This window comes from Pararge aegeria, chromosome 10, assembly GCF_905163445.1.
Source record: "Pararge aegeria chromosome 10, ilParAegt1.1, whole genome shotgun sequence".
NCBI lineage: Eukaryota > Metazoa > Arthropoda > Insecta > Lepidoptera > Nymphalidae > Pararge > Pararge aegeria.
In genome coordinates, this window is record NC_053189.1 from 10,308,642 (window position 1) to 10,332,204 (window position 23,563).

General features: G+C 37.5%; 2 protein-coding genes across 2 annotated transcripts in view; one reads left to right on the top strand and one right to left on the bottom strand.

Moving 5' to 3' along the window:
• Positions 1-22,561, bottom strand: part of LOC120627042 (microtubule-associated protein tau) — a gene marked incomplete at its 5' end in the record, with an annotated part of 29,481 nt that extends 6,920 nt beyond the window's left edge. Inside the window, one exon of the mRNA XM_039894881.1 lies at positions 22,511-22,561. Coding sequence (XP_039750815.1) covers positions 22,511-22,561 — 51 coding nt within the window. The remainder of the gene's footprint in view (positions 1-22,510) is intronic.
• Positions 16,318-18,114, top strand: LOC120626695. The gene is made up of 2 exons (XM_039894322.1): positions 16,318-16,469; positions 17,507-18,114. The coding sequence occupies exons 1-2, from the start codon at positions 16,397-16,399 to the stop codon at positions 17,728-17,730; spliced, it is 297 nt and encodes a 98-aa protein (XP_039750256.1). The 5' UTR covers positions 16,318-16,396; the 3' UTR covers positions 17,731-18,114.
• Positions 22,562-23,563: the final 1,002 nt, after the last annotated feature.

Sequence of the window (23,563 nt, forward strand, 5' to 3'; positions counted from 1 at the left end):
TTGATGAATTACACGGTAGTGAGATGATGGCGATAACGACATTCGTAAACTTAAAACTAAAGCTACGAGGGTTCCAAACGCGTCGTGGTCTAAGAAGAAGCCCACAACAAACTTAGCCGGGTGTTCTTTTTTTGTTATCACCATCTCACAATGTCATTTTAAATTATTAGAAGAGCAACCTGGTTAGAGCAATAATTTACACCCAAGCTTTTTTATCGATTACGTAGTTCAATATACTATAATAGGACTTTTCTATAAGCTTACGTTTAATACAAACTTTGAACTTTTTAAGAGACATCTCCAAGATGTCAATTGGTAGTTTAACATAAACATTGGATTCATTAATTGAATATTTATTTACTAAGAAAACGCAAAATAAATTTCAAATAAATTGCAATACAAATTTAACGTTTACCTGGATAGGCCGTTTAATCTGGTAAGATATTAAAACTATATTTTAAGAAAACATGACTTTTTATTTGTTTGTTGAAATATTTTCACAAATATCCTTTTTATTTATAGGTATTTCGACTTATACCGTGCAACGATAACTATTGTGTGAGCATGACATCTGCCCACCTCCTCCTGACTGAGGGGACTTTAGGGCGGAGACATCCGCGACCTCACAAGTCCTGTCTTTCTGTCCTGTGTTATACAATTGTAGAAGTAATGTAGCTCTACGATTGCGTAGGTAATATTTTAAAAAGGTTTGCGAGCTGGCATTTTCAAAGTGCCACTATCTTATTCATCGACGTTATACCCATATTAAAATTGCCTAAATTATTAAGAATTCCTCTAAATCGAATGCCAGATGATTAAGGCGACGTCTATAGAAAAAATACGTTTGATAAACTCTTAGGTGATAACTATTGGTGAAAGGTTGACGTATGCCTAGGAAATAATTAGATAAGTGACAAATAGGACAAAGCAACACGAATAATTAATCAAGAATAGTATAATTAAACTTGATAAAAAGCACAAACACTTTTTTTCTTAAAAAGACATTTTTCCGACAGTCAAAACCTCCTTCGCAAAACCTGTTGATGCCGCATCAATAAACATGTCATTATTTTAAAACATTATTTGGTGATGGCAAAAGTTTATCACTTATTACAATACAAGTGGCCATAGCCTTGCGGCTTGGACTTCGGCCTCCGTTTCGAGGATACCAATTTCATCCCCAGCACCACTAACTTTTCTGAGTTACTTACGTTTTTAAATTAGGCAATAAAATATCACTTGCTTCAGCGGAGAAGGAAAACTTCATGAAAAACTGGTATGAAGAATATTACTGATAACTCTCAGGAGTTATCAGTAATATTCTTAAAGGCGTGTAAATTCCTCCAATCCTCGCTTGGTCAGCGTACCTAAACCCTTCTCACTCTGTGAGGAGACCCATGTCCCTTTCGTGGACATTAAATATTGTGGATGATATATGATAGATTAGAAAACTAAATTGATAAGCCGGATTCCGACTCGCGCATCCGTCCCGTACGGATGTCTGTCTCGCAACCGATTGCTCGAGGTGAAAGTGTCAGTGGAAATCAGTGTCCGTTTCTGCGTTGTGGTAGTGCAGTGTAGTTCTAGGGTCTAGGATTCCTGTAAGTACACGTGTTATTATTAGCGTAGTTTAACACCCTCGTCACCTAAAGGCGAGGCCCCATAGGGCCACACCCTTTTTTTAGGCACACACCTCCCTGCATGGCAGGGAGGTCAACCGCTACCCCGGGGGCCGCCATGGCCCTCGCCGACTCCGACCTTAATCTGGAGGCCCTCTTAAAGGACCTCCAGGAGAATAACGCGGGTTACCTAAACCGCTTTAGGACTGTTAGGCCTAGAGTGTTCACGGACAGCCCGCAATCCCCGGCTCCCGCAGAGCCGATTACCGACGACCCGGTCGCTATCCCTGCGATAGCGATCGAAGAATCTACCTCCCCGGCATCATCCGAGACCGACGACGGCTTCACCGTCGTCGGTGCTAAAAAGCGGAAGCTTAAGGCTTCCAAATCCAAGGCGAACCCGCCAAAGAAAGTGGTAACGGACCGCCCGATTAAGACCCAGTCCCAAGCGCCCCGCGCAGCGCCTCGCGCAGCGTCCCAGGCTTCCCCTGCGGACGAAGACGAGCCCGAAGACTCCCCTATGGAGGAGCAACCCCAACCCAGGGATAGAATCCCACCTCTCTTCATCCGCGACAAGCTCGCATGGATGAAAATCATCCCGCTTCTTGAAGCGAACGGCATCGGCTTCACCGGTGCCCGATCCACCGCTATAGGCATTAGAGTACAGTGCCTATCCTCCGACGACCACCGTCGGCTAACTTCAATGCTCAGAGAGCATAATATAGGTTTTCATACCTACGCCCTAAGAGACGAACGCATTCTCCGCGTCGTCATTAAAGGATTACCGAAGGAGATTAGCTCCGAGGTAATAAAAGCCGACCTTTTGTCGCAAAATCTACCTGTCCTGGAGGTACATAGGATGTACAATACCAGGACGAAATATGTCTACGAGATGGTTCTCGTTTTATTAGAACTTTCCCCCGAAGGTAAAGAGATTTACAATCTCGAAAAAGTGTGCCACCTTTCAGGACTCACTATCGAGAAGCCCCATAACAGAGGCAAGGTCGGCCAGTGCCACCGATGCCAACTGTACGGCCATTCCGCAAGGAATTGTTTCGCCCGCCCTAGGTGCGTCAAGTGCCTGGGCGACCACGGCACCGCCGATTGCTCCCGACGGGACCCGACCGTCGACGAACCACCGAGCTGTGTACTCTGCTACACCCAAGGGCACCCCGCGAATTATCGCGGATGCCCAAAGGCGCCGCAGTTTACACGGCGCAGGGGTCCGCCGCCGGCTCGGAGACCCGCAGCACAGCCCGCCCAACGCTTCGTCCCAGCGCCGGTACCCGCTACCAGCGCATGGGCCAAGCCCCTTAACGGAGCGCCTAGCGCCTCCGCCCCCGCCCCCGCACCGGTGCCGGTAGCCCCTCAGGCCACCGCACCGGCAGCGGCCCACCCGGCCTCAGCGCCCTCGCCCATGCACCTATCTCCGGATATGGACCCCCTGGACTTCATCCAGTACCTCGTGTCTGCGGTTGACATGAACGAGGTAAAAGTATTCTTTGCAAAGGCAAAGGTCTCCCTCAACCAGGCTATGCGTGAGCACTCTAGCCTCCTAACAACCATCGGGACTATCCAAAAAGCAATCCGTTAATGGGTAGTACATATAAAGGTAGGGTAAAACCACACTCCCTGGCAGTCAGCTTCTTTAATGCAAACGGCATTATCGATCAAATGCATCAAATCCGTGAATTTATATGTGCACAACAAATCGATATCTTCCTAGTGCAAGAGACCTTCTTAAAACCTAGTAGAAGCGATCCCAAAGTTGGAAATTATAACTTAATTAGAAATGATCGGACCACCAACCGGTTGGGTGGTACCGCGATCTATTACAGAAGGGCTCTTCACTGCACTCCTCTCGATCCTCCACAGCTTACCAACATGGAAGCCTCCGTATGTCAGGTGGGTATGACCGGCCATCCGTCGATCATACTAGCATCCGTTTATCTCTCACCGAACAAAACCTTTTTAGAGAGTGACTTACTCGCTCTCCTCTCCTTAGGTGACTCTGTCATTTTGGCTGGCGACTTCAACGCTAAGCACACCGACTGGTCCCGCTCCACTAACGCGCACGGACGACAACTTAACATACTTGTCAGACGACCCGACCTCAACTTTATCGTAGTTGCCCCAGACTCGCCGACTCGCTTCCCGATGTCGGATAGTTCGATCGACCGACCGGACATACTCGACATAGCGCTCCTCAAGAATATCACCCTTCAGGTGAACTCTGTGGAAGTGCTATCCGAGCTATATTCGGATCACAGACCTGTCAAACTACAGCTAGGCCCCGTAGGCCCCGCGATCCTCCCGACCCGTAAAGTCATCGACTTCAAGAAGCTCTCCGGGCTACTCGAAGCGAAGGACTCTGTGCACCTCTCTAAAATTCCTGACGTCGTAGAGACATTAGAGCAAGCCCAGGCAGCCTCACTGCACCTGACCAACCACGTTTGTGACGCTACGAGCGAATGCTCCCGCGAGATGCCGTGCGGATTTTACCGCATGGTACTCACGGAGGACGCGCGAGAGCTAATCACAAACAAGAATAGGGCCCATAGGGAGCATGACAAATATCCGACACGACAGAATCGGTTAGAACTCTGGAGAGCCCAGAGGAAGGTAGTGTCTATCATTACCGCACTCCGACACGGACAATGGGACAGGTTCTTGGGGGAGCTCTCGCCATCGCGTAGTGCGTTCTACAAACTGGCGAAGGCTCTCAAAATGACCCGCGCTCCCGCCCTCCCACCGTTAGCACGCCCCGACCTTCCGCCCGCCTTTGAAGATATCGATAAGGCTGAATGCATGGCTGACTGCCTCGAATCCCAATGCTCTCCGAGCACCGTATCCATTGATAGGCCCCACGTCTTGCGAGTCGAAAGCGAACTCGCAACAATCCTCTCGACCCCTCCCGATGGTGAACCTCTCGCCCCGACGACCTGCGATGAAGTTCATACTATTATCAAGGGTTTCCACTCTAAGAAAGCCCCAGGCCCCGACGGCATTACCAATAAAACCCTAAAGTTACTCCCAGGACAAATTATCAACCTACTTGTGGTAATTTTTAATGTATTCTTGGCAAACTGCTACTTCCCCAACCAGTGGAAGGAAGCAACAGTCATAGGTATCCACAAGTCGGGAAAACCCCGCGACCTTCCCTCCAGTTATCGCCCTATAAGCCTCCTCAACACCTTAGCAAAGGTGTATGAGAGGGTAATATTACACAGACTGAAGGCAGTCGTAGAGGAGAAAAACCTCCTTAACGACGAGCAATTCGGCTTTCGAGCCAAGCACTCTTGCGTCCACCAAGCGCACCGCCTCACGGAGCACATACTGGCAGGATTCAATCGATACAGACACATGAGCCCCACTGGGGCCGTGTTCTTAGACATTGCCAAGGCCTTCGACAGGGTCTGGCACGCCGGCTTGTTGTACAAGCTGCACCATCTGGGCGTGCCAGCTAGTCTCGTTCGTTTGCTGCGAGCGTATCTCACCGATCGCACATTTCGCTATCGTCTAGACGGTACGCTCTCTTCCCCTAGACCCATACGAGCGGGAGTCCCTCAGGGCTCCGCGCTCTCCCCACTTCTATACGCGCTCTTCACGAGCGACATTCCCCGCGACCTACCGGCGACGGTCAAACTGGCCCAATTCGCCGACGATACCGCTCTCTTTGCGACCGATCCCAAAAAGAGCAACATTGCAAGTCGACTCCAAAAGGCGCTCCACCTGCTGGGCAAGTGGTTCCGCCTCTGGAGGATCGAGGTTAACCCCGAGAAGAGCGCAGCGGTGCTCTTCACGGGCAAACCGAGAGGCCGCTTCACGGTAAACCCCGCAGAGGTCACCCTCTACGGGCGTCCCATACCCTGGCAAGACAAGGCCAAATACCTGGGAGTAACGTTCGATCATAGAATGAGCTTCACCGCACACATTCGCAAGGCCCGCAACAAGGCTGCGTATGTGATGGGTCGTCTCTATCCGATGATTTGCCGCAAAAGCAAATTATCCCTCCGTCACAAGGTAACCTTGTATAAAACGTGCATACGTCCCATTATGACATACGCCAGCGTCGTATTCGCCCATCGCCCTCACAGCTCCTACAGGAGCTTTCAAGTCCTGCAGAACAAATTTATGCGTATGACCACGGACAGTCCGTGGTACATGCGCAACGTAGATCTCCACCGAGACCTCGATCTTCCCACCATAGCCCAGTACATGAAAACATTATCAAAGACCTACTTTGAAAATGCAGTCCGACACCCCAACCCCCTAGTGGTCGAGGCGTCCACTTATACCCCCGTCCCCGACGTCGAACCAAAGCGGCGACGTCCGAAGCATGTCCTTGACGACCCTGACGACAAAATAACTACCGACAACGTGTCCCAACCACACACACACACGCAACATTCACAGCGTCTTCGCCGGCGAAGACGAGGGCCCCGATTTCTGACGTCATCCGGACGTGGATCCTTACCACGGTCACGGGGGCGTTCGGACTAAACAATGATTAGTCCAAAAGTCCACCAACAGTCAGATTAACGTCGAACCGAGCCGAGGTCCGAGTCCTCGCAGGAGGCACCCTCGGGTCGACGTCTCCCATACTCCCCCCGATGTCGTCGAGCCCTGGGGCTCTTCTCATGGCGAGCTTTCGCGCTCGCCCCACTCCCCCGGTGACGCCGTAGCAACCCCTTAGGAGGTTATCGGCAAGTGTCCTTCCGAAAAAGCAAAAGCAAATTGATAAGCCATCGGACGGAATATATAGAAAGGACGGAAATTTGCATTGGCTCCTTTTTATGCCAAAAAATAAATGGTTCCCACGGGATTAATAGGGCAACAGCTAGCTTAATTTCAAAGGACTGCTCTACCATTTTAGTAGGTAAATATCTTTGCTTATTTTCGACGATAACTTTTAATCTTAAGAATTTGTTTCTTATTAAATCGAGAGCTCTTAAGAATATTTCGATCTTTGGTAAGAGCTTCAATATTTTTTCAGTACAAAAGAGTAACTAAATTAATTTTTCCTTACATAGGCGTTACTTATTTATGCATTGCCTTGTTCATCGTTAGTGAAAACAAAGTCAAAAGTCAAAAATATCTTTATTCAAGTAGGCCATAGGTGGCACTTTTGATGAATTACACGGTAGTGAGATGATGGCGATAACGACATTCGTAAACTTAAAACTAAAGCTACGAGGGTTCCAAACGCGTCGTGGTCTAAGAAGAAGCCCACAACAAACTTAGCCGGGTGTTCTTTTTTTGTTATCACCATCTCACAATGTCATTTTAAATTATTAGAAGAGCAACCTGGTTAGAGCAATAATTTACACCCAAGCTTTTTTATCGATTACGTAGTTCAATATACTATAATAGGACTTTTCTATAAGCTTACGTTTAATACAAACTTTGAACTTTTTAAGAGACATCTCCAAGATGTCAATTGGTAGTTTATTGAAGAATTGTATGCAATTTCCTTTAAACGAATTATGAATTTTATGTAAGCTAGTATAATGCACTATAAGTTTATTCTTACTTCTAATGTTTAAATTATTGCAGTCACATTTTTTTAAATTTAGAAATGTTTTTATGAACGTACATTAAATTTTCAAATATGTACTGACTATACACTGTCATTATTTTGAAATCTTTAAATTTATCAGGCATTAGCATTATTATTATTAAATAACGTCTTTATATGTATGAAGACGAAGTCGTTGGAATCGTTTATTCCCGATTATGACAGCCGAATAGCGCAGTGGGCAGCGACCCGGCTTTCTTTTTCAAAGGTCGTAGGTTCGACTGGAAATTGATTGTGTGATGAACATGAATATTTTTCAGTGTCTGGGTATTTGTATATTATAAGTATTTATGTGCCTATATTATATAAAAAAAAATTGATCGCCTATCTTAGTACCCATAACACAAGCTATGCTTATTATAGATCGCTATCTAGCCCCAAAGTATGTGTAACACACACACACAGTTTGGGGGTAGATGGCGATCTAGCAGTCATAGTGTATTTATTTAATACTTCTGTTGAACAGTTCTGAAGTACCTTAAAAGGTAAAAAGAAGACTACCCTATTTCATTACAAAAAATGTATTTTATCCTTACACATGTATTTATCCACATGTGCAGCGGGCAATGCCCTGGGACAGAAGTTGTCACGAACTCGGCTACTAGGTCAACACTGTATTGATGGGAAAGAACTACTTAACTAGAATATTTACATTTCTACAATAAGTATGTAAATGTAACAACTCTAAAACAAAGAAAAAGTCTTTATATTTAAGACAACTAACAGTTTTATGGAAAAGAGATAACGAGATCCTTATCTGTATGCCTTCCTTGAGACAGTTTTTACTAAATATTGAATAAGCATATTAAAAAGTTTCTTAAAAATGACGACCTACGTAATAACGTAAGATAACTAGTACGAGTAAACTAACAAAATTATATTTCTAAGAAATACCAAGCAGCCTAATTAATTGGCCTAATTTTGTCTTAATTAAGTTAGATCAAATGTGTTTGCTCGTGAAACTGTAATTAACTACGCGATACACGGAGGAGGCTCATGTTTCATAAACTTTAATCACGTCCACACATCGGAACATCCCATTACCAGCCCGCTACAGGACAGGGGTCTCCTCCCACAATGAAAAGGGTTTAGGACGTTGGCAACCACGCTGACCCAGTGCGGATTGGTGGGCTTCACACGTCTTTGAGAACATAGGGGGTTACTCCCAAGCATGCAGGTGTCCTCATGATTTTTATCTTCTCCGTTAAAGAAAGTTATATAATTTAATTGCTTAGGCTATCACCGCTTACGTCGGTACAGCTCCTATCAATAATAACGAATACTAATTGTGAAAATAATCTCCATACCTGATCGTAGCGCGTGCATTACGTACAGTTTACTCATAAGTGTGCGGAAGGTTAGAACCATTACGACCATTTTTTTATTAAGTGCTAACTGTCACGCCTTCACTTATGTGGCATTGTTTGCATGTACCTATTGTGTGTCGTTAAGTCTTAAGTTAGGCGTTTGCCGTTGTATGCTGCTGAATTATGTCCTTTTTCTCCATTATTGTTGACCAGGTCTTCAAGAAAATTGGGTATAAACAAACCGATGGAAAACCGGCGTGTGGTTGTGAATTGGCTGAAACTTTTGACTTTCGGGATAAAAAATATCCTAAGATTTAACCCAACGTAGCTCCTGACGCAACAGTAGTAAATTGTATATAATTAAAAATTTGGCATTACTACCGAGTTTTATGAGAAAAATGTGAAAATCTCTCATTGCAATTTGCATCATGTGATGCGATGTAATTTTCCCTATAATAAAGTAAATGGCTGCGATCCATTGAAAACTACTTGGGCTACTTAGAGTTAGTTTCATTGAAATCGGTCCAGCCGTTTCGGAGCCTATAAGGAACATATCTTCACACTTTCTCTTCTATATATATACAGATAGATAGATATGTTATTTTATGTCGCTCTTGTGTGTATGTGTATGTAATTATTTTTAAGGTTTAAATGTGGTGTATCCAACAGCTAGTACACATAACATATATATATATATATATATATTACTTTATGTCGTTCCAGTTTATATGTATTCAAAATATTCTGTGTGTCAACCCTATTGAAGATAAAAGACTAACACGCGCATAATACCTACGGTACGAAACGCGTACCTAATAAAGACAGGAGTCAAATGATTTTAGCTTTGCATGTGATGTTAGGGCTGTGTCTGATTTCTTTTAGTAAAAACCAGGTCAGTGGTTTACTCAAAAACTATTGGGTTTTCGGTATCACAGATACCTCACAGGTACCTACATAATGTACCTTTAAAGCCTGTGAAGTATTATTTCGGTTTTCATTTACACTTTGTGCTCGAATAAAAGAATAAAATAGTCTTCGCTTCGAATAATATAGTTTCTCCAACGATAAATCTGTTGTTGACGAAAATTTCGTACATTGACTAAACGGGTACCTACCTGTTATCACTTGTAAATTTTTATTTTATCGGTAGACTGCTACCTTATACTACCTATACGAATTTACTATTCTACGAGCGTTGCGTGTCTTTTCAGTCATATTATATCAAGGAATATGATACAGTAAATCAATAAAATTACTGTACTAGCACACGTTACTGAAAGGCACCTGAAAGGTCAAATATTCGTCGCGTGGTTACATAATATTTTCAAATAAGACAATTTTGCATCAAATCACAATAGATATTCAACTATATATGCTGTCATAAAAATGCAATTGCAGTTTTAGTATTGGAAATGTAATAACAAGAGTTTATTGGTCTGTCTATCTAACTTTAGGGTTAGATGCTCTGAATATAAATTGCAAGTAATTTGAAATTTAGAAGTCATTTACTTTACAATTTCAACTGCAAATGTTACTGGATAATTTGTAACAGCAAGAAGGTCAACATTAAAGACCGTATCAGATTTTGATTGCTTTGAGATTATTTCATTGATAAGAAGCTTGCATGAGTCTTCAATCCTGTATCGAAGCATATGAGACAGTAAATCGATAGTCGATACATTTGTGGCGTTGTTCCACCACACGTTACTAGTAAGGTCGGTCGTGATATCAATCTTTAAAGGTATATCACCACGCGTAAGTTACTGATAGTTTTAACATACGTTTCATCACACTTGCACATAACGAGCAACTTATTACATCGATTTAAGGTCCATAATTTAAGACACGCGTGTTTTATCTGAAACTTAAGGTACTTTTGCTTTATTAATTAGACCAATAATAATCAATGACGATAAAATTTTTATACAACGTTGATAATATTGTTAGGTAACTACAGATTATTTTATCGTGCTAGTTCACACGTACCTACTGACTGACACATTTTAATGCAGGTAATCGCATTTGCAAAGTATGTTTAACATGAATAACAAAACCGAAAAATATTCAAATTTCTACCAAGTGGAAAGAATATAATAAATAATAAGAGGTTATTTTACTTAATTGATTTGTTTTTTACACCCTATGTTTATTTCTATAATTAAAAAAAATAAAAAATCATTGATATGTAGCTACTAAAATAAACTGAATTACCTACTCTTAAGCTGCCACATGAGAAAGAAAGAGAAATTTCGTTTGGAACAAGTGTCAATACATCAAACCAAGTCCTCAGATGATTATTTAAATTTGACTACATATTGTAAAACATAATACTTTCTTTGGTACAGTCAAAAAGACAGACTTTGCGTTTCAACAGGTATATAAAGTACTTAATACTTAAAGAAATTAATTTTCTTACATTAGGTAACATAAACTCTGTTAACATGGGTAAAACATGACTCAACAAACTATCTACTTTACGTCGAGGAGCGTTTCTTTTAAATTATGCAATACAATTAACAAACCACGAGGTATCGTATAATTTTATCATGTTATGAATGTTAGCGCTGCGTTGTGCTCATATGATATCGTTCAGAATAACAAAAGATAAAGGTAACGTGGATGTATGGCATTAATAATCAAAAACATTCAATTTTTCCCGAACACTGAAAAATATTGCATAGGCTATGTCACAAGTAGATCTAGATTTCAATCTAGATCTGGTGTACAGATTTTACCTATTTGTGAAAATACTAATCTTCAAACAAAGGATACGTAGAAAGAAGAAAGGGTAAATTATTTTAATTACAACTGGTTGTACTAATAAAATATATTTATCACTGCTCATCTATGTAAAATTCAGTATTTTGCAAATCAATGGATTTTTCGGAGATAAAAAGTAGCCTGTATGTTAATTCAGAGTATAAACTATATCTATTCCAAATCATAGTCAAATCCGTTCAGTAATAACGTAAAAGACTAACAAACATCCATACATCCATACATCAATAAAAATATTCACGTTTATAATACTTATTAGTAGGATTTAAACTTAGGCGAAGGACCCACTTAAGCCACATGCTATCGTTAACCAGTAAGCTAAGCTTTTCCTTGAATAGCTTCGAACCCTCGCCCTTGTTAGCCTTTTTGAGTTCCTTATTGACGCGAACATTCTAGAAAAGCACAAGCTAATTCACCCTTACATAGTATTAAGTTCGCAAACCCATAGTTTTAGTTAACCTAAAACACTTAAACTAAAACCTTCCCACGAAATAATAGGTTAGTCTAATTTTATCTACATTTAAATGTATTACCTATTTTATATCCATACATCCGTATGCAGCTAATTTTATTACCAGTGAGTAAACAAATATCTATATTTAACTACTTTATAGTGACAAAATTAGCAAGCACGTAATAATTCCCACACCGTCAGCTCTGACAAACGCCATAACTATTTGAAATTAGGGTATAATCAGTTCGAAATTAATGTGTTGTGGTTCCAGAAGACAGTCGAACAGACATGTCTTCTGAGTTATACACAACATTGCTATGTAGCATTAGCAATACATCGCATTCGTATTAAATCTGAATATCGATCTTTCAAATGTTTTAGGTAGCAGAAAAGGGTATCCCATAAAAAAACATTTGCAAAATTGCAATCATAAAGTGGCTTTCGTAACGTCAGAGTATAACGGACTTTATTCCTACTATTTTAAATCTTACCACCATATCAATTATTCTTATATTAGCGCTCCTAGCGGAACAATTGTAAAATAAAAATCCACACGACAGAATAAACTACTTTAAAACTAGGGATTTCTGGTCTATTTTACATTGCCACTATAATTCATTTTATAGATATATATTAATTATTAGTATGTACATATATATAATATTTTGTATAAGTTTTTTATATATATCGTATTTATGTATATATTCATATTCACAACCTACATCTTGTCTTAAGCAAGAGATCGCTATGTAGCGATAAGGCCGCCTAATTGTATACATCGTGTAAACTACTTATTTGATAATTTTTCCTGTATTTTAATGTGGTGTACAATCAAAATATATTCAATCATTAATTCATTCGTGTTTCGATACTCGGAAACGACTCTACGATTGCAAGCATACAAATATACTATACTGAATTATATCTATACTGAGGCGTTAGTCCTAACAATCAATATGACTGTGGAATTAGTTTATACTTATGTTTGTACAATCATCGGAGCAACGGATATCTAAATAATCAAATGACTGATTTACTTCGGGCTTACTTTGTCGACAAAGAGAAAGAACCGAACTGACTCCAGAACAGCAAACATGGGCAGGAGATAATTATCTCACCGGGGAAAGGATAAAAATTTACTTTTCCCACAGCTTTATTAATTCTCAGAGCATTGGCACACCAGTGGAAAGAATATACAAATATTTATATATAATAAATAATAAATGGGGGTAAAGTTCTACTAGGTATTCCCAGGTGGACACGTTAATTGTATCCCTTGTCATGGGGATATAATAGGGGGATTTATTTTTTGTCTTCTGCTTGTGCTAGCCCTTGGTAGGAGCGATCAAAACAGAAACTCAGACTAAACGATTCAGGGCGTGTCCCTACAAAGACAGCCTTCAGATGTTAATACGGTTATTATTTTTTTAAAGCCTGTGTTAGTTCAGTATTAAGTAACAGGCATCAAAGTGCAAACACTACATTATCCCTGTGCATTGTTGCTCGCCGTGAGGCTTACCCGGTTGACGTGGTTATTCGGTATTTGCTCCATTATATTTACGATCGCAAACTCTGGAGCAATAAAGCCTTTATGTCATAATCTTCACACGACGCAAAGGATGCCTATTTTCGATATCTCCTTGAAACTATAAAACAATAAACTTTTATTACTATGATTTCACGCAAACTTTGCTCCATAAAAAAGTGAAACCCGTGCTCGGCTGCCGCAGGCGACGTACCGATGTACTTCCAAACTACGTTGTTATTTCTAAAGGCTGCAGTGTAAAGAAAGCTATAGGTATTATAAAGGTATATTTTGGCATTGCGCTACCTGCGCAAAACAACGCCTGTCGGACATTCTCTAGCGTCATTACCTGACACGGAGGAAACTTAAGCTAAGTACGTCAATGTACTTTAGAGCTTGCCTTCCTTGATTGAACAAAGTCAACTCAATTTAGGCCCCCCTCATTGTCAGCCTCAGCTAAAAGTTTCAGCGTTACGCTCTCAAAACATACCTTAAACAATGATGTGCATACGTATTCAAAATTAAACACGTCAACATTAATTAATAAACATTTAGTGCACTTGACAATAATTACGTCTACGTGCTTGGGTTAGTCATGATTATGAATTGATGACAAATCTAAACTAATTGAGATTTTACGAAGTCGTTGACGTAGGTATGATGACTTGACTCAGCCAGGAAGCTCAATGATAATAATCTACCAACCTACACATTTTTTACGATTTGAATTAATACACTAACAGTATTTGTTACACGCTTATAATACTACTATAAATGAAGTTCAGGTAGACATGATGTTACCAAAATAACAAATAGGTAGGTAACATCTTACGATAATGAAAACCCAAAATGACGATTCTTTTCACAAATGACTCATCAACATCTAAAGTAGTGTTGAGTCATTGGTGTATTTTAATGAGTATTTCAATGTTCTTCATAATCGCCAAATTATTTATTTTATTGTGTAAAGAGGAGTGAGGACATTCAAGAAATGTAATCTAGTGTAACAATGTTATGCATTGAAAGAAATTTTATGCCCACTTAAAATATTCTTTTTTTTTAATTTTAAACAGTGACGTTAACAAATATACCTCTTTGTATAAATTGTCTTGACTTTGACCTAAAAAAAATAACTTCTAATAAACATACTGTTACGTATTTAGAAATGAATACGTATGATTCATATCCTTGCAGTTATCGTAGATATGGACCGCTATAAAATTACACTCATAATTAATGGCAATAAAGGTGATTGTATGTGTTGGTGGTGTCCAAAACTACATGGTAATTTAGGACCAGATTACTGGCGCTCGAAATAATCAATCTAATCCAAAATCCGGCAAGCAGATTTAATTTAAAGAAGTGTAGCACTACTTAAATAAATCTGCCAAAAATATAGATTTAGAATTAAATCGATTATTGTCATCGAAACCAAAACCATTCTAAACCTACGTCTATTCAATACAAAAAATTTAATAATGAGAATGAATTAAATATGGTAGATTCAAAGGATATTTTGCTCCACAGTTGTGATATTTTCAGACAATTGCTTGTTTACGCTCGAAAGTGGCACGTGTAAGTTAACCCCAACTTATGATTACACAGCCACTCCTATAGGAGCGTCGCTTTAACCTCCACGACACTGATGGCGCTTTCTCAATCTAGCTCATTTTCATATTTCCCAAGAACTTGTAATTACTTACTACTCTTTCTGGCTTTCCACGTTGCCGAACCAATGGTAGAATTATAAATAGCCGCTGGCCGCGACTTCGTTTGCATTTGTTTTTGTTTCTAAATTCTCATGAAAATCAAGTGCTTTAAGACTCTTAATACTCATTAATATCATAAATTTTCCACGTAAGTAGGTACATAATCCTTAAAATTTTCCAACTCCAATTGGTAATCGTCACCTTGCGCAGTTGTATATGTGCTTATCAAATGTGGTAACAAGTTTGTTTACACGTAAATGTTACAACTTTCCTTGTAAGTCCATATTGCATTTACACATTTTAATTTTAATTTTTTACATACAGTCCGCTATTTTTTACTGAAGATATTAATGTTATATTTTTAATGTTCATCCTCGAAAATAACGACAGTAATTACAAAACTACCTTCGAACTTATTTAGAAGAATACTTAGTGTTTGTTAATTAATTTTTTAGGCAAAAAAATTGAAGGTAAAGCCAGGGCCCGATTGAAATTAATATAGCAAAAATATTAAAAGAATTAATTTCATTTATCCAGCTCCTAAATATTTTTTTTATTTAATAGCCTAAAACCATTTAATAACATATTTTCGCCTTCCAAGTGTAATAAACTAAAAGTATATATTTGTTACTTCATTTTTTTCAACGAAAACACTAAAAATTATCTGGTAAAGTTTTAATGAAGTACTTTACGGAACACTTATATGGACAGGTTCTAGTGGGCAGAAGCCTATCAAACTGTTGCTTAAATGTGTAGCTGGCTTTTTATCGCTTCAAGAAATAAGGAATTTAGTGTCTCTTGTTATTTATTGGTGCCTCTACGTTTTTAATATAAATCTCTTTATTAACAGATCTAACGATAGAGTATCCCCCGGAAAAGGATAGCACTATTCTTAGTCATGTCGTCTTTATTAGCATATTTATTTAGAAAGATTATCAAAATTCAGCACGCTATGGTCAAGTTGTTAATGCAAATGAATCCGCGGGGGAAATCTATTAGAATATAATAATATAGTGATAAGACAAAAAACTGCAGTGATAGATAGTTATTTGCGTATTTTATTAGTATGGCACCTCAATTAAAAAAGTTGAAAAAAATTAACAAAACAGACACCTGTTCGAATTAATTTAATGCGGCTTGTTCAATAACAACACGTAAGCCATTTCAGGCGTGTCAGTCTTAGGCTTATCTTAGCGGCTTTAAGTTGAAAGACGGCTTCGATACGTGTTCCAGTGAGAGGCTTGCGCGCGGAAAATGCGTTCGCGTCATACAATCTGGCGTCAGGGGCCGGCGCTGACGTAGTTTCCAGTTTCTCTGCCAAATGTGACTCAGATCTGATATAAAACGACTGTGTGGGACAAACACTGCGCATTTAACATCGAACCGCCGTCCAGTCGGGTGTTAGTGATATCGTCATCAGTGTCAAATGTTTGTAAACGGTGTCGAAGTTATCAGTTCGCGTTTGAATAATATCTCGTTGAACTCGTTAAACAGTCAAAGTGAGTTTAATTTATTTAATATTTCTAATTCCGTGCCATCAGGTGAAATTACGGTGTTCTTGGTCGTGTTAACTCAAAAATTTATTTAATTCAAGAAGACCTAGTTTATTAGGTTTTGAAACGTCTGTGTTTGTAGTGACTCAACCATTTTCAATAATTATATTTATTACCATGATATTTATTGACTATGTAATGAAATTTGTATAGTTCAAACTAGGGATAAATAAAAATATTAATCCAAATTTAAATAGCCTTTCTTAAAAACTCTTTCGAATTTTATATTTTATACGAATATACCTGTTGTTGTGAAGTGATGGTAATAATCATATTCGTTAATATAAAACTATTGCTACGCGGGTTTCAAACTCTATCTATTATAAAAAAGTATTACTTGTAAAATTCAAATGTAGAGTAACAAGTAAAGTTTACTGTATAGATTTATATAATGATTTATATGCATATTTAAATGCATATGCATATTAATGTTTTTTTTGTTTGCGTCATTAATTATTAACAAAGGACTACTTTCAAGTTTAAATAAGATTATATGTATATATAGGTATTTTAAAGCCAAAAACTTGGTAAATGTATTGCGATATATTCTGACATGTATCGAAAATTAATTAACTGAATTATGTAAAATAGTGGATACTTTAAAATAATTGTTTTATAAATATAACCTAAAATAAACTATTTAAAACTAAATAAAATCTAAAACGTCCTCGAAACCACTGCAGCGAGGCACAGTTCCTAAGATGCTGGCAGCATTGCCCCTTTGGATGGCCAAACTAATTCGTTGGCCAAGGTAACTGCCCGCTCTAGGATCACCGGTAGACTCGATATCCCTTTTCGATAATTCTTTGAAAAGAGCTCTTGCCTCCGGACCCCACGGTCCCAAAGTCTCTACCCCAAAAGGCACAAAAATGAAGCTGCTATCCAGGTTTCCATATAATAAATAGTGGATGGATAGTCTACTTTAAAGTTTAACCACATATTATCACCACAATTTTTTAATGAATAAATTGTTATTGTTACAGATAACATGCATCCGAACGCAGATAAACCACCGGCATGCGAGAAAACCCCTCTGCCTGTACTACATCTCACACCCACGACTGCCAATCAGAGAAGGAGCGATGGCAGTCCGCAGGATGCAACTGACAACCCTTGGCTACTGAAGCCCCAGCACGAAATACCTCCAACACCCCCGCCAAAAACAGACCAAAAACCGGTTAATTTCTTCCCACAAAGAATCGGATAAATCTACTAGGTCAGTCGAAATCGAAATAATTTTGAAATGGCAAGTTGCCATATTGCCAAAATACGGTCTTTCTAATAAAGTCGTACAAAAATACTCCATTACGTTAATGCAAAGTAAACATGTCAAGACTCATGTACAAAGAAGCTTTTTGGCCAGAATATGTTATAATATCTACCCACTAGATGAGCATCGCTGGGATATCTGCTTGTCTATATTTTTCTAAAATACCTGTATAACGGTTTTGGTGAAGAAGAATGTAACATAGAGGAAAATTTTAGACAAAGGAATTTTGATGCGTAGTATTATTTATGATTTATACGTGTGCAGGAATATATTATTTAAGTAATTACCTAAGGTAGCTAAATAAACTAAAACTTAGTTGTAATTAGTAGTAGTAAGTAATTTAAAACCATTATTTTTAATTGGTAGGCCAGCCAGTAGCCAAATTTATAAGTTATTTTGACAATAAGTTAAATAATGTACTATCTAACTAGTTTATATTTTATTATGTTTAATTGTAATTAAAGAGATTAAAGACACAAAGAACTTATAATTATTGTTTAAGATAAGTATTTATAATTATTGTAAAAGAAAATCTGTTCAACTGGGCTGGGCTTTTACTAACAAACAAGCAGGTCTCTGATTTTTTATAACAATCTGATAAATTTATGCTCTATATTTTTTCATTATTATTGATTGTTCTAAGATTTGGTCCTTTATCTGAATCTAAAATGAAAATTGTTTGTGACGTAAATTCTTACACACAATTCATACAACTGGCATGTTTGATGTAACAAATTGTGGTTATGTCAATGTGGAATGTCATACCCAACTAGCAAGAATATTTAGATTTGATACTTGAGCAGCCTTTTGTTGTCAAATCATGACGTTTAATCGTGCCTTAGACCAATGAATGGTTGTCTTTTGAATATGACAGATTTATGAAGAATGATAAGACGCTTGTTTGATTATTATTACACCAAAAAGATTATTTTACTCATATTCAACGAAATTTTGTGTTTTGGTGTAGCTAATAAGCGGGATCTGCGCCAAATCAGACGTCTATGAAATAATATTTAGTATTCTACGTTTTTGTGTTACAGTGGTACAAATACTCACTGTAAATGTTCATTCATTATGGATTATTCTTTTGTAATGGTGGAGTAATACTTCACAAGTTCTCGGAATAAAAATTTAAAAGAAGGTTTTGAGTTTAAACTTCTGCAGCGTAAATTATAAACGAATATTATATTTGTTGTGTTTAATGAAGTCAACATAATTAAAGAATAATTTTAGAAATTCTCAATCTACGTGACATTATTAGTGCCATTTCATTGCAATTTGACCAATGAACCTTAGGATTTTTAGGTGCGTGAACTCTGCGAAACATTTAGGCTGCGAGCTAAGTATTTGTAAATATAGTTAGTTATCATTTTTAGTAAAATTTATTAGCATATACTTTGATCTATGAAACATTGATAAAAAGTAGGTACAAGCTACTTAAGTTGTCACGCTGTCCGTTGACGTCAAATTGAAGGCGGTATTTCATTTGAGTGATATTGAACAATGCTTTATTAGTAATGACAACTGACGATAATACATCTCGTTTTATACAATATCCACGTGTAAACTGATATAAAAGTCATATCAATTAATATAATAATTTGCATTTATCTATCGCCTGTGAAAAGAACGGAAATCCTTCGTATCATGCTTGTATAACATGATACCGAAGGTAATATTAGATCTACCTTTACCTAAGTTTGAACAATGGATTAAAACACATTTAATCAATCATATCTACCGCATTGTTGACGAATTTATTAACAACAAGGCTGCTTGGCCGTCATCTTTAACAAGATAGAACACTTGTAAAGATTGTTATAACTGTAAAAAGATGTTTGAAATAGATCTGCTGAGTTTCTGTCCGGCTGTTTTCGGTAGAATCTGCATTCCGAACCGGTGGTAGAGTCACTACAAACAGACTGACGTGACGTTTTAAAAGTGCTTATAAAGTGAGCCTACTTGATTTAGTGAATTACGAATTTGAATTTAAATAAATTCAAAGTTATTTCATAATTATTTCGTAAAAGAATATCTAAACACAATCGCTGGTATGTGTTAAATTCATCAACTTTCATGTGGTATACGTAAAATCAACTATGTAAAAAGCTGTAATTATAACAGGTAGGTATACCTATTCACATATACCCATTAAAAAAACTCTGTGATTCACGTTATGACTCACTAGTGTAACGTGAAAGAGTACCCTTAGGGAAAAACTGTACCCTTCATACAAACAGTTTTTCATACTGTTTCAAATACGTTATTCTCTTTTCTAAGAGAAGTATTTCCATATTTCATGAAATATTCCTATGACGTCAGTCATTTTTAAAATGGAAAACATGCATAACATTTTATATCCGTTTTGAACAATAAATTTTTTTTGTAAGTTAATAAACTTCGTGTTTTTGTATACTATGTTAACATATTAAATTGAATATTATATGTATGCCTATAATTTATTTATATATTCCAAAACCTGTAAGGCTCCTTCTAAAATAGTAACTTTATAATCTCAAGAATGTTTACAGTTATGGTAAACTTAATAACAAGTTTAATTGGTAATAAGCACCGATATTGATGAGAGAAATGAGAAAGAAAATGTATATGTAATAGGCAGGTATGTCTGTAACAGTTTTCCTGAAAGTGATGGATGTATTTTTATTCGGTTCTTTGTGCATAATCTGAGAACAGGTATATGATGTTTTACGGTTCAGATCACCAGCTGCAATATTATTTTCTTTTCCATCTGGAAGCAAACCGGTCATCTTAATTCAAAACGCAAAATTTAACAGCGACCTTTGCACATCCCATGTTTCATCGTTTACGTGACAGTATCGTAGGATTGCAGCTATCAGAGAAATTATAAAATACGAGCAGATATGGGTGACCAGAGGCCGGGGTATTTTTTTATTTAGCCTTCGTTTTCTGATTGCATAATAAAATATTTTCAGGAACATTATTTACAGCATCACAGTCTAGTACTAACGTACTGCATTAAGACATAATATAATAATTACTTCAATGCTAATAATCAAACAGACAAAGAGTCAAAACAACATAACGTGGGTGTAATGGTTCTGTCAAACGTCACAATTGGAGTATGTAGAACGCTTGACTTACTCCCAAATTAAACTTCCTAATAGCTTCTACGTACATTGCGTATTTACACGATAGCCTGAATAAACAAAATTATAAATTTTATGACCTTATTCGAGTGAGGTGGTAGAAGTTAATTTAAAATTTTAAAAAAATGCATTTCCAGAATAGTATAAAGTATATTTACTTGAACTTATAAACGACGAAGCTCAAAAATCTCGTGCCAATTAAATGTTGTATTTAAATTAAATCTCGATGAGAAAGCGTGATTTGGTGTGAAATTTTAATATTGTATTTAATGTATAATATCTTTGTCCTATTTAATTGAAAACACTGACATGTCTACCTATAACTTGTTTATTTATATCTAAATACATCCGCATTAAAAAGTTGATAGTGGTTGGAAATGTAGAAGGCAAACGTCCCCGTGGCAGGTCTCCAACTCGGTGGTCAGATCAATTAAGAGAAACTGGTGCCCGTACCTTCTATAAGGCAATACAAATGGCCAAAGATAGGACCCAATGGAGAGAGATCATATATGACAAGATTACTCGCCATAGCAGTGCACAATCCTCAGTCATGAGGGACCGACTAAAGAGAGAATTATCCGTATGGTTCTTTAGAATCAAAGTAACCTCAATTGCTTTCAGGCATGTGAAAGTAGTAGTAGTAGTAGTAGTAGTAAGTAAGTAGTAGTAAATAAGTAAGTAGTTTAAGTATTTATTTATTTATTTTTTATTTAAGTACTTTCACTGTAGTCGAGAGAAAGCCTATACCCATAGCCTATACTATAAAAAAATACTCATATATGGTCTCTGGACACTGTATAGAGCCATTGAATTCACATTATTATAATAAAACCTTAAATCAATCTAGCATATATTAATTTGAATAAATAAAAAAATATTAATTCACCAAGATGACCCCAATATCATTTCAGTGCATGGTAATTGTACTGGCAATCATTTTTGATTGATGGTTTGTTATCTAGATAAAGGACATTCCTTAGGGACGAAGTCCAGTGATCTCGTTATTCTAATAATATATCGAGGTCATGTCTAGAGAAAACATCAGGAGTCTCTATATTATCTTATATACAGTCTCACAGTTTACAGTATACATACTGTATATACTTATGTTCTGAATAGCGCACAAAAGCAAACGATTTTCTTCAATTTCAGGAAAAGTTAACCTATCTAGTACCTACGCACTTCCTGCCAGCCGCTAGGTCGATACTTAGCTCAAGCCGAAACCCCTGGCAATTACATATAGACTGTTATATAAATTTTAAATTAATAGTATTTTATTATTTTCTGATATTGTATTTGTAATTAATTTGCGATTAATGTACCTAATTCGGGACAATGATTAGTAAAAGCTTTCAACCGATTGCGCTGTTTCGTAACCAAAAGTATGAGACGTAGAAAATGTAAATACTATAGAATAATTTTCCCTAAGGGCCGTGGGCTATCATGAAAGCGATCGATGTTATAAAAATAACCCACAATTACATTGTACATACATTGCGTGGTGATATCGAACGTAATAAGCACTAGAAATTTCGATGTATGACAAAGCGTTAGCGGTGCAATTGTTATAATTAAAGACGACAACTCACCTGAGATGCCGCGACAGACACTGATATATGTGGGTATTTAATGCGGTTAAGATATTATTTGCTAAATCTGAACTGGCTCAAAGGACGCCCTCCGGTGAGGTCGCCGGCAAAGCCTGATATGCCGCGACTATACTGCCGCTATTGGCGACTACATGACGTGAAGACTTTAACATTTACAGAGTTGGCTCGTAGTTATTGGAATATAAATATTGCATATTTTTTTTTATTGGAAGTATAGTAAAATCTGCCGTTTTCAGTTTTTAAAGTTAGAGGTTAAAAAAAGGTTAAAATGTACACTGAACAGAAGTCGAGACAAAGCATGAGTGCCTAGCTTTGCCTGTCAGCTACTGAGCGATGAGGCCGCCTTTTGTATGTAAAAACAAATAAGGAGTACAATTTTGTGTACAAAAAAAAAAGTGATAAATATTTACAGCAAAAGAAGAAGAAAATTCTGTTCTCAAATATGTCTTTCACAACGTTTGTTCATATTTGCATATTTTTTTCATTTTTGTGGGCTGATTGTCATTTTTAACCATAGTAAGTAAGTGGGTATTGGCATTATGAAGCCTCATTTATTCGTTGAAGTTGTTTATACAAATTAATTTCTTAAACTAAATTTTTTAAACGTTAGCAACTGCGTTAACATAATATCTAATATCCATATCTGTAAACGTATTAAGCCTAATCTAATCTCCCCAGTGATATTTTATCTTACTCGTATCTCTAAACTATACTAAATTGGCTGGTCTTAAAGATTCATGTTTTTTCACTTTGTTCGTTGTGAAAAAGTATAGCACTCTTTTATAACATATATTGGATAATTGACAATTTTAAATTTATTTACGTGTTTTATTTTTTATAGGATAAGTTATTTTTAATTTCACTATTGGTTTATGCACTAAGTAATAAAATATTGCATTTATGTCTACAGGTAGTATCTTAATATGAATAAGTATGCGTTTAAATTAATATCCAATAAAAATATAAAAGTCCATTGTCTATCCAGAAATGGTGCTTATTGGAATGAGTGGACGAAGTCGCGGTATAAAGCTA